Genomic DNA, 13,029 nt, shown 5'->3' on the forward strand with positions numbered 1-13,029 from the left:
TATTCCTCTAAAGATAGGTATGCTATTTTAACTATAAAAGTATTTTAAAATTATAGATGTTGGACTAGTAAAATTCAGATTTTAATGACAATCTATTTTGTAGACACCTAAATGATACTGAATTCAAATCTTCTACAATACCAAAAAAAATCAGATTTTATGCTGTCAAATCTCATTTCATTCCTGAACAGCGATCAAAAAGTCAAAAATAAACAAAAATCAATAAATAAAATCCAAATTTCATTTCATTCCTGGACGGCCATCAAAAATTCAAAAATAAATAAGAAATAAATAAAATCCAAATATTCTCCAGGAACATTCTCACCTACCAATTTCTGTTATATATGTTTCCTCATATGTAGCACGTGCAACGCGTTCTTAAACTTTCAACAAAGTCAACACGTAACTCCGTTGACTGATCCGTACACACAAAAAATATAAATATCAAATTATATGGGCAACCTCAGCCATAAGGAGTCCCTATAGATGAGGCATGACAGATTTCCTTCGATTTTTCTTCCTTGCCATTTGTATTGGGTGAATAAATTTGTCGAAGGATTGAGAGAGATCTTTAATTGTTAAAAGTAACTATGACATCCATAATGGATCTACCGGTGGATCCTAGCAGGGGATACTGTAACTCAAATTCTATTTACTACAGCAAGCGAAGACCACTGTATCTTCCCCAAGACGAGTACTTGAATCTCCCCGCTTTTGTCTCGCAGCAACCCCACACTGGGAAGATCGCTTTCATTGATTTTGCAACAGGATACAAAATCACCTTCCCCCAGCTATGGAACAGCGTCAGATCCTTAGCAGCAGGGTTAGCCGACATGGGCATCAAGAAAGGCGACGTAATTCTCCTCCTCTCGCCCAATTCGGTCTACTTCCCCATCATCTGCATGGCAATTATGTCTGTGGGCGCTATTGTCACAACCACCAATCCACTTAACACGGCTGCAGAGATCACAAAGCAGGCGAAGGACTCATCTTCTGTGCTGGCCTTCGTAACATCAGAACTGGTAAACAAATTGGCTGATGCCAACCTACCAATAGTTCTGATATCAACAATGCCAGGCTTCAGTCAGGCAACAACCAACAATGGCGATTCCTCTGTTACAAGGTCTTTGGTGGACCTGATGGCAACAGATCCTGCTAAAGCTCCCAATGTCCCAATTAAGCAAGATGACACTGCTACCTTGCTTTACTCCTCTGGCACCACTGGCCTCAGCAAAGGCGTCATCTCCACACACAGAAACCTCATATCCATGGTCTGTGTTTTGATAAGCAGATTTAACTTGTCCACCACTTCCGACAATAGTTTTTTGTGCACTGTGCCCATGTTCCACATCTATGGCCTTGCAGCTTTTGCTTGTGGGCTGGTGGCCTCTGGTTCAACTATTGTTGTGCTATCTAAGTTTGAGTTGGGGGAAATGCTTGGGGCCATTGAGAAGTACAGAGTGACCTATTTGCCTCTTGTACCTCCAATATTGCTGGCTCTGACAAAAACAGAGGTTGCTAGAAAGTATGATTTGACGTCTCTGCATTCTGTGCTTTGTGGTGGGGCACCCCTTAGCAAGGAGTCAACTGAAGAGTTTATTTCTAAATTTCCCTCCATCACAATAATGCAGGTAAGTTGTTAGCCCTCCTTGTTTTTGGTTTTTTTTTAACCTCATTTTTGGTAGATTACAACATTCTGAAAGAATGTGATAAGAAGATTTCAAACCATCCATGTTTTGTTTTTGGTTTTAACTCTATGGGTATTGGAAGCCTTAAAACTTTGAGCCTTCTTTTTGTTTTCTGATTGGGGCAACATTTTTTTTCCAGGGTTATGGGCTGACAGAAACAACAGCAATAGGAGCATCCACAGACACCCAAGAGGAGAGTAGACACTATGGAACAGCAGGCATGTTGTCCCCAAATACAGATGCAAAGATAGTGGATCCTGATTCTGGCCTTGCTCTTCCTCCGAATCAAAGGGGAGAGTTGTGGCTGCGGGGCCCAACAATTATGAAAGGTGTGGAAATTTCTCTACCTCCTCTATGCTATTATTTTTCTTTCTCATGGTGGGTAAGGTATATGTCCCTCAGTCTATACGGAGTGTTCTGTTGTAGAGTTGTGAACTACCCTATTGTTTAACTTTTTTGGCTTTTTAGCCCACCTTTATCATAAAATCCGATAATTTGGGAGTACAGATTTGAATGCGGTTCTTTTCCCAATCTTAACAACTAACTGGTCTCCTACATATTTGAGCCACAGGGCGCCTTATTAAAGCCCTGATGATTACCACTTCAGTGTGCCTTACTAGAGCCTGATGATTACCACTTCAGTTCGCCTTATTAAAGCCCTGATGATTACCACTTCAGTGTGCCTTACTAGAGCCTGATGATTACCACTTCAGTTCATCACAATAAACTTCTCGTACGTCTTTGGTTTGATATCACAATAAGATGCATTATGGAATGATTAAGCAACCTGTAGATCTAAATTTGTTCTAGAGAATATGAATGGACAAAAACAAGAATAAAAGCTTAAAAGCAAGGCAAGTCATAACAGGAGAGATGACAATGAATAGGGAAAAGAATCTAGTTTAAGTGGTTAAATCTCTTGGAAATTCTAGATTGTGTCTTAAAACATTTTAGATCAAGTAGCCATTTTTTAAGTTAGCTCATAGAAATGATGGTTTTAAGCCTCTCGCATGTAAATCTTAGCAGAATGCATACCTTTGGAAATGGCTATTAGCATAATAACACATTAGGGTGGGTGTGAATTAGATGTACTTCACTTTGAAAACGTAATATTTACTCTAAACACCTAACAAGAGCCTTACATGCACTTACCTCCATTGGATTGTATTGTAGCCTCTCCCAAGTGGAGATGTGAGTGTTCAAGCATGTGACTAAGAGAAACAGCCTTCTGGAAATAAAATTTTCATTCATGAGTTTAATGAGACAAGGGACCCAAAACTGCAGTGAACACGTGCTAAGTTTGTGATCTAATGAAAATGGAATGCATTTGTCAGATGCCTAACAGTCACATGAAAAGAGTGTGACCAAGTTTTTAGTCCTCCTCATTGCAATATCGTGCCCATGACCCCACCCAATATGTAGCAAAAACAAGGGATTCTATAAAAAAATGCAATAGCTGGAACTTGAATAAAATTTAGAAATTACGAGCAATATTTATAGGCTGCAAGTTAAGTTACTACAATGGTGGGTCATGTCCTAGTGTAGAAGAGGTCTTAAATTTAATGTAGAGAAAAAGTCTGATAAATTTGTATGATAAAAGTAGTGTAGAATAATAGATTAAATAGAGAGCAAAGATAATATGGAGTATCTTTATATGAGATTTTTTTTTGAATAGTACAGTAAAAAATTGTTATCACAAAAATTCAATCATTCTCTAATATAATAATGAATCTTTCCTGTTTCATCTTTAAGTATGTGTGGAATCGTGGAAATAAATAGACGCATTGAAGCTGTTTTACAAATAACATAAATTATGAAGAAGTTAAAATAACTACGTTAAAACATAAATGAAAATAGCAAAAACTCAAAATAACATCTAGACAGAATTTCTATCACTATAAGGTTGACTCATGGAGAGAGGTTGTTCCCTTGGTTGGATGTGGATTATCTATGAATCTAACTCATAAGTGTTGGTGAATATATAGAATGTGCAGCAATTGGTTGCTACCAATTGGCATTTAGCTATGGGGCTTAGGCAAATCCTATACCTAAGTAGGTCTTTCGACTCTGTTACCTTTTCTCATATTTTCCATGAGTGAAAAAGAGTGACAGATTGTTTGGCCAAATGGGCGTCTGAACGTCGGCAAGATTGGAATATTGCAGATCATGGTCATTTGCCTCTAGATTTATCTCATACGTTTGAGCAATTAATTGGAAAGATAAGATTGATTAATTGATTGTTCTTTGTTGAACTGCTGGACATTTCTGATATGTAACTTTCTCCTGTAGATTAATAAATTTTTACTAATTTTTTTTTAAAAAGACAGGCTAAAAAATTCGAAAATACATATATTCACTGTCTCATAAAAACAAATGTATAATAAAAAGAGTAAATGCGAAGCGGCAAACCACATTCAACAATTGGGCTTGGCTGCCAAGGGTTATAGTAGTGATATTCAGTCTCATAGAATGGGGAAAAGGAGAAACGGCAAGCATAAGATGCAATGCACAATTTCATTTGCTTAAATATCTCTTAGATTTCTCCGGGCTAAACATTTCTTTCTGGTCTAAAAGCATTTTCTATTTAATTTTGCATTATTACGTTTTGTTTGATTTTTTTACAAGGTCAAGTGCTGCCAAGCTCACAAGCTTATTCTAGTAACCCTGAAAATCAACTCAACTCAAATGCTATGAAAGTCACAATTTCTGTGCAGCCAAAATTTTTGCAGATATGAATTCTCTCTAGAAGGTCATTTTCTATACATCACCAAAAGATTCCCATGAGAATCTTCATGATCACGAGACCTATAACATATTGCATTCAATTGCAGGTTACTTCAGCAATCCAGAAGCTACTACTTCAGCTATGGACGAAAATGGCTGGCTACGTACAGGCGACCTCTGCTACATTGATAATGAAGGCTATGTCTTTGTAGTAGACAGGCTCAAAGAACTCATAAAGTACAAAGGTTATCAGGTATTAAGCTTCATTTCCTTCAGTACGATTGACTCGTTAGCATCTGACTTGAAATGTACTCTCTTGGAAACAGTGAAACCTGAAAATCCATATTAATACAGTCATGATGATTTGATATTTCTGGGCATTGCTTTACAGGTTGCTCCAGCAGAATTAGAAGCACTTCTCCTTTCTCATCCTGAGATTGCTGATGTCGCAGTGATACCGTAAGTAAGAATTGATTTTGCATTCTCACTTACAGCATGAAACATCTACAATACCCATCTCTTATAAACAAACTTAAATGCTGATACCTGATTCAACTCCCATTTAAATAGTTTTGTACTCCTGAAAAATCTCTCGAGAACAACATTGGTAATCATGAGTTTCTATGTTGCACAAGGGATCGTTGAAATTGTTAAATGTTTGGTGTAGGTTTCCGGACAAAGAAGCAGGCCAAGTTCCAATGGCGTACATCGTAAGGAAACAGGGCAGCACACTCTCTGAAGCTACTGTTGTCGAGTTTGTTTCAAAACAGGTCATTTGCTTTGAAAATATTGAAACCTGAGTTTTGATTTCTCAATATTGAATTGGAATTTTATGACTTCCTTCAAACTCTTCTAGTACTGTGAAATAATCAGTAAAATGTGTCATTTCAGGTGGCACCTTACAAGAAGGTTCGCAGGGTGGCTTTTGTGAGTGAGATTCCTAAAACTGCAGCAGGAAAGACACTAAGAAAGGATTTGATCAAACTTTCCGCATCAAGACTTTGAATTCAAAAGATTTTAATATTCAGATTCCCTTTTGCTGGCAAAACATGCAAGCATAACCATTTTAGTTAGAGGAAAATAGAGCCAGGGAAGGGAACATCTGAACGTAGCAAATACAAACAGGTTATGTATCTGCATATATCTGTGGTCTGTAATGATGAAGACCAAGATTAGAGTTTCTTCATTTATGCCTGCTTATAGCATCATAGGAAAATCTAGACAAGATTTGCTATTACTCATGCTTACGGCATCCAGAGCAGAAATTTTTGTAGCCTTTCCACCATACAAATAAAAATAGCTTGCAGTGCATACTAATGTTCTGCTCAGATTTTGTGCAATGAATGCTATGACAAGTTACCAGAAAAAGTGAGTAAGATTAATTTCACAGAGGTAGCAATTTTAAATGGAAATTTTGGATTAACTAAATTGGTAGTTCAGTTCCAAATCGCCCGAAGGCTACTCTGCTGTAAACAATATACGCCAGATCCAATTGTGGGTTACGTTTGATTCCCACACTCTGCCTCTATCTCTGCCTCTATCTCATTGTAGCATATGATTTCCACATGATCTCCACAATAGTGCATTATTAGTCTATCATTAAAATGAATGAAATTTAAAAATTAAAAAAAATTAGAAAGAAAAATAGCATCAACCAACATTCCGGCAATCTCAACCGTGATACTGGTTGAAATCTAATTTTTTTAAGGAACCCTTGTTAACCTACCTCAAAATCTAATCACTTTCCCTGTCAAATCCTTCCCAAGCCCATGATTCATGTATCACCTCTTATAACTTTTTTTTAAATCCTTTCTTTGAATCTCCTCATCCTTTTGCATCTTCCTATTTAACTATTTTCCTTCTCCATCTCCCCTCCTCTCCTCTCCTCTTGAGTTCCCTGTAATTGGGAAAATGACTTCCTCCTCTTATTCTCTAGACCCTTTCCTCTCCTTTGTAGCTCTCTCTTTCATATTTGAATCTTCTCGATTTTTTATTTGTTATTTTATTGATATAACTATTATAATTTTGATTTGAATGGTCTTTTTTTTATATTATTATTGTTTTATTGGTTTATTATTATTATAAATTTTAAATTATCAAAAGTAAAATTGTATATATATCTAAATTATTTTTTTCTCATTTAATTATGATTTTTTTTTTAATTGGTATTCTAATTTTATCAATTAATAAATTGATAGTCTACCTTTAAAATTTTTGAATCATCTTCCCCATCCTCTTTGTCTTCTAGATTCTTGTATGGACTTTTCTCCTCTTCTTTTTTAAACTACCTCATCTGTTGACAATCATTTGTTTGAATCATTTATCTTTTCTTGTCTTGCTCTCTACTTTCTCATAACTAATCATGAACTTTGATTCAAAGCATTGAAAAAAACTCATGATAAAAAACAAATAAAAATTTCTAATAATGAATCATGAACTTTGATTCAAAAATTGAAAAAAATTCATACAATATAAAAAACTAATTTCTAATACTAAGTCACGAATTTTGATTCAAAATATTGAAAAAAAACTCATAGAATGAAAAAACAAATGAGAATTCCTACCTATCATTATAATTGCCCATAAACTATTGAGGATAAGAGACAATTATCTCCAGAATTGAGAATTGTCTCACAAGTTGAATCATTTAGTAAAAACAGACAGAAATGTATAATGTTATTTTTCTACTATAAGTTGATTGAATAAATTTTTACTGACCTTTAATTCCTCAAAAATTTATAAAATGACCCACACATTTTAAAAAGCCGTGTCTTTAGGGGAACAAGATGTTGACCCACCGACTCAGAACTCAGAAGAGGAATTGACTGAACCAATTGAAAAGCTACTTCCACGAAAGTTTCAAAGCCAAAAAAAAAAGGTTTGTACCGTTAATACACAAAAAGGTCCAAACTGGAAAACACAAAAAGTACCAAATTTCCAGTGGAATTAAAAGAAAAAAATATAAAAATAAGGTGGTGTTTGCTTTTTCCAGAGCTTGGTTCAAGAGTCGCCCAAGTTAGGTGGCAGAAAAAAGGTTGTCTTTAGGGGAACAAGATGTTGACCCACCGACTCAGAACTCAGAAGAGGAATTGACTGAACCAATTGAAAAGCTACTTCCACTAAAGTTTCAAAGCCAAAAAAAAAAGGTTCGTAGCGTTAATACACAAAAAGATCCAAACTGGAAAACACAAAAAGTACCAAATTTCCAGTAGAATTAAAAGACAAAAATATAAAAATAAGAGGGTGTTTTCTTTTTCCAGAGCTTGGTTCAAGAGTCGCCCAGGTTAGGTGGCAGAAAAAAGGTTGATTACGTATGAATAAGAATGAGTGGAATCTGAGCTGGTATGAATAAGACATACATAATGGCAGTGAAATTAGTGTCTTGTCATGCGAAGATTGTACAAGTGCACACACTAAGATGTCATCATCGTTCTGGAATATCATGTGCTAAATGACTGCATTCACTGCCCCTTCATTTTTTAAATGTTAAATGACTTGGTTTTGGTCTTAAATTTGTGAGAAAATCAACATGTTGATTTATGGATGCTAATGCAAGAGTGGTTGTCAACGATATATTTTCTCTTCCATTTTCCTTACAAAAATTCATTTGATAGGATTGTCACCTTGCTTTTTCTCTTTACATCCTTGTCATCAATGCTCTATGTAATTCAACATGTTTTTTCAAATATGCTCATTCAGGGTATCTCGCTTCCAAACAATGTGACAACACTCACTTTTCACTTTTTTGATAACATGTTGTTCGTTCAAAATTCTATGAAGTAATGACTAATACCTTGGACTTATTAGAACTTTCTGTATAGGATTTAATTTCGCCATGCACAAAACTTAATTCATAATTACTTGTCCAAATCTTAAGCCACTTTGGATTCCTAGTGAATGATATGAGGTGAGGCATCGTTGCATCACAAGGTACCTTGGAATCCTCTTTGGTATTGGAGTCTCACTTAAAAAGATGTAGAAATGGTTCTTGTCTAAAATGAAAAAACAAACTCTTTAATTGTGTAAGGAAGTTAAGTAGCAAAACCACTTCCTACACTAACCTTGAGAGGAGGGTAATGCAAAACTTTTACATATCTTTACAATAGTTACAGAAACAAACATGAATAGCATGCATACCACAACACAGTGATTTGCGTGGCCAAAACCCTTTCGGGAGGTAAACCCCACACTCCAAAAACTACCCAATATATTATTCAAAAATCAACAAATTACAATATACTTACAGAGAAAAAATTTCACGGGAGTGTCACCCATGGAGATCCAGAGGCAATTCAATAGCTATTAGACTCTTACACACAACCTACATTTCACACACATAATGTATAAGAGATACAATACATGAAATCGTCAAACAATTTTACAAAACCATTGGTTAAAACCATCCAAGAATAGCGTCCATCTTAACTTTCAATGGCATTGCAAGTTCAACAGATCAAGATGGAACAAGTTAAGCCCTTTCTATGACTAGTAAAAACGAAACTATCAAGCATGCCTTCTAGTTTTGTTTCGATGTTTAGTGCCTTTGGAACTGTATTTTCTCCACTTTCCTTGCTCTCTTTCCCAATGCTTGGTCTTGAAATACATCTCTACTAGGGCTCTCACCATATCACAACGTTATTACTTAGACCTTCAAACTCATAACCATTAAGTACATATAGAGATTTTGATGCTTGGTTTCCTTCTCATACACTTCCTGCTCCCTTCAAATTGAATCCTTGATCATATATGCAAACTTCTCACCCTATATCTAATATTTAGGCCAAACTTGAGCTCAAAAAGACCTTCAAGGATCTACAAGCTCAAATTAGTTCATTTGAAGCAAAATACAAAATCCAAGACTACCAAAGTGACAATAAGCTTGATCAGACCCGGTGATCACTAAAGTTTTCATTAAATGATTTGATGGATGAATCTTGGTACAACTTTAAGAGTTTCATACATTTTTTTCTTATATCAAGGTTTCTATTGGTTCTGGATGGGTGACAATGTATGTGAGCATTTAATGGAATGCTTAAAATTTCTCACAACGAGGATTGGAAATTTTGTTTTAAGGAGTCGTTTTTCAAAATTTTAGTTGTTCTTTTGTATTGTTGTTTCAAATTTGTGTTCTTTGTTTTGTTAGTTTTACTATATTGGACAATTCTCTCTAAAGCTTTTGATGAGTGAACAAGTAATGTTAATGTTGTTCAAAAACTTCTATTTTGTTTTTGGCTATTGGGTAGCTTTATTTGTTTGTTTCTTTGTAATAGTTTTTTTATCTTTCTAAATCCAATAAAACAACTTTGGAATCGTGTAAATAACACATGATGGAAAGGGTTGTGTAGGAGTTGTAGAATGTTTTTTAGATAGCATGACATATTTTTTAATGCTATGAAAGTGTCATATGGAGTGAGGAGTTGTGTATGGTTGGGTGATATAGTTATTGCTATTATGAGTGTACACAATGCAAAAAGTGGTTCTTACCATTGTATAAATGGCATATAATAAGAGAAGATATGTGTGGGATTATGCACTACTACATGAGTAACCGAGACTAGTGTTGAATCATTTACAAATTCTTGAAGAGAAATCATAATGGCTGCATTAATAAGAACTTGTGAAATCCACTTAGGAGCATTTGCAACATGATTTAATTATAGAATAACTACAAGAATTGATCTCTTACCACTCATTGATATTGTGATGCTCTTAGGAATGACTAATACACACATCGACAACAATGCATGCATATGTGCCAAAAGATTATATCACAAAAATCAATTAAAGCTATGTTACAAACTAGTTCCTCTCGAAAAGGATGAATAGTATTTGAGAAGTGGGATTGATGGGTGATATATATACCCAGAGTGATATAAAAATTGATTCATCCTAAACCATAGTGTTGTGAATGAGGAAAGCTTTTAGAAAATGTAGTCCTTTGATAGTGGCTTCCAAGATGAGATTGATGTGTTTACTATTGACTATGAATCTTAGTGGCTATTTTAATCCCCATATCTTCAATTGTTAGAGGAATTATTCTTCACATATGGTGCAATTGTTGTTACTATTGTGCTAAGATAACTAGTTTCAAGGTACATCCCAAGAATCTAAATGTAATACTATGATTTGGACACCCTTATTACACTTTTGTGTCTATTTTAGCCCTTAGCCTATATGTGTATATTTTATGATTTTTGTATCATGTTTGTATAGTCTTAATTCCCTATCTAATGTTGTTTCCCTATCCTTGTTTAGCCTCCCTAAGTGTATACATTCATTTAGTTTTTGCATCCATCATATAACTTAAACCCTTATTTAACCCCCCTTTAACTTTGGTGACTTCTCCCCTCATTTAGCCTTGAAACCTTGTGTGAACTTGTAATATCCCAAATTGAATTAATTTAATAATTTAATCAACATATGGACAAGTGCTACAATTTTTTTTAAGGCTCGCTACCTAAGGAAGCACGCTACTCTTAGAATGACTTGTTGCAAAGAGAATCATTGTCTCAAAGAAAGATAAAAGGACCTGTTGAAGAGATTCACTATATTAGAGTTGGATACATGAATATATGAATTGCAATAAATAAGCTTTTAGCAAACAACTTCTAGCAGTCTCCTTAGAATGTAGGTACTCTTGACAAGTTGCCTCAAGCAACCATTAAGCAATTTAGCTCCAATAATTCCACCACACACTTTTAGCGCCTCGACTTCGCATCTTTTACAATCTACATATCTGCACTTCTTGCAATAAATCTGATCTTATATATATATATATATATATATATATATATATATATATATATATATATATATATATATATATATATATATATATATACATATATATATATATATATATACATACATACATACATATATACATACATACATACATGTATGTATGTATATATACATACATGTATGTATATACATATATATATACATGTATGTATGTATACATACATACATGTATGTATGTATATACATATATATATACATGTATGTATGTATATACATATATATATACATGTATATATACATCTATATATACATGTATATATATATATACATATATACATATACATGTATATATATATACATACATACATGTATATATATATATATATACATGTATATATATATATACATGTATATATATATATATATACATGTATATATATATATATATACATGTATATATATATATATATACATGTATATATATATATATATACATGTATATATATATATACATGTATATATATATATATACATGTATATATATATATACATGTATATATATATATACATGTATATATATATATATATATATATATATATATATATATATATATATATATATCATGCACGAACAAATAAAACATCAAATTAGATCGGCCAAAATAGGGGACAAACAATAATCCCAACTAGTCAGCCTCAAAACATAATTATGGTGAAAGCGGTCCAATACACGAGACAGAGTGGACCTAAAACAACTTATTACAGCTTTCTAAGTAGCCCCAAACATCAACCACATCGGTGCACATCATCCAAAGCCAGAAATAGGGTAATGTGAGGATGAAACACGAAGCACTTAACCAATCACCCTAAAAGAACAACTTCCAAATAATTTCACCATGAGACATAGCAAGGTCCAACTTGACAACTCATCACAACCTCCAATGTTGGTGCAGACCCCCGAATGCATAGCGCAAGTAAGAAAAATAACCTATTGACTAGACAACCATAAATCTCCCTACCAACCAACTCTCGACAATATGTGACACCAAAAATATCAAACATTGTCATGTAGACCACATAAAGACATTCCTTGATCATCCAACTACCTTCCCATTTCTTCCTTTCACACTGTCATGTCAAAAAAAAATGGCATAACCAAACTAATACAGAGTTCTTCATACCCAGATACCTAAACAACATAGTCATGAGATAGAACATTATGAAATATATTTATGATACATTTCATCACCTGAAATATGAAATGAGGCACTGCACAAATATTATAAGTGTATGCCTAAAATGGTGTTAGTGGCCATTTAAGAACAAGACAAACAAGCACACCAATAAAATGTTATATGAAAAGATATAACAAAGAAAACAAGTTCAAATAGCAATCTTTCCAAACCGTTCTACTGTTCTCTCTCTCCAAGGATTCTTCTAGTCAATGGTTGCTCTTAGATCATTGAGCACCTGACCTTTATAATGACAAATCCAAGAATTAGTGATATGGGATGGAAATGATCTATATGCAATGCATTTTAGATCTACATGGATTAACAAAGCTTGCTAAGATATGGTATTATGCTATGATGAAGATGATGATATGATAAAGAAACTAACAAGTTATGCTAACATGATTCATGATTAAAATTGCTATGTTACTATACTCCTAAATGATTAAAATGTTTGATTATCAAAGAGAGGCTAAAATGATTGATGAGAGTAGACTATAATCTGGATGCATGAAGACTTGGATATGAAAATGAAGGAATTGAAGCCTATTTATAGAAGAAATGGGCAATTGGAGGGTTAAGATTGAATAATCTTAACAAGGGTTAGGATTGAATGATCCTCAATCCATGTGATACTTTCA

The 13,029-nt window shown here is 34.0% G+C and overlaps 1 protein-coding gene across 1 annotated transcript; it reads left to right on the plus strand.

Moving 5' to 3' along the window:
* Positions 1–486: 486 nt before the first annotated feature.
* On the plus strand, positions 487–5,740 carry LOC131033682 (probable CoA ligase CCL5). Its single transcript, XM_057964961.2, has 6 exons — positions 487–1,631; positions 1,828–2,017; positions 4,520–4,665; positions 4,804–4,871; positions 5,080–5,182; positions 5,304–5,740. Exons 1-6 carry the CDS (start codon positions 591–593, stop codon positions 5,415–5,417), a joined length of 1,662 nt encoding a protein of 553 aa, XP_057820944.2. The 5' UTR covers positions 487–590; the 3' UTR covers positions 5,418–5,740.
* Positions 5,741–13,029: the final 7,289 nt, after the last annotated feature.

Source organism: Cryptomeria japonica, chromosome 5, assembly GCF_030272615.1.
Source record: "Cryptomeria japonica chromosome 5, Sugi_1.0, whole genome shotgun sequence".
NCBI lineage: Eukaryota > Viridiplantae > Streptophyta > Pinopsida > Cupressales > Cupressaceae > Cryptomeria > Cryptomeria japonica.

Coding starts and splice junctions, on each gene's coding strand:
- LOC131033682 (XM_057964961.2), top strand. CDS start 591: ATGACATCCATAATGGATCTACCGGTGGATCCTAGCAGGGGATACTGT. Junction 1,632..1,827: donor CCTCCATCACAATAATGCAG/GTAAGTTGTTAG, acceptor TTTTTTTTCCAG/GGTTATGGGCTGACAGAAAC. Junction 4,666..4,803: donor TAAAGTACAAAGGTTATCAG/GTATTAAGCTTC, acceptor ATTGCTTTACAG/GTTGCTCCAGCAGAATTAGA.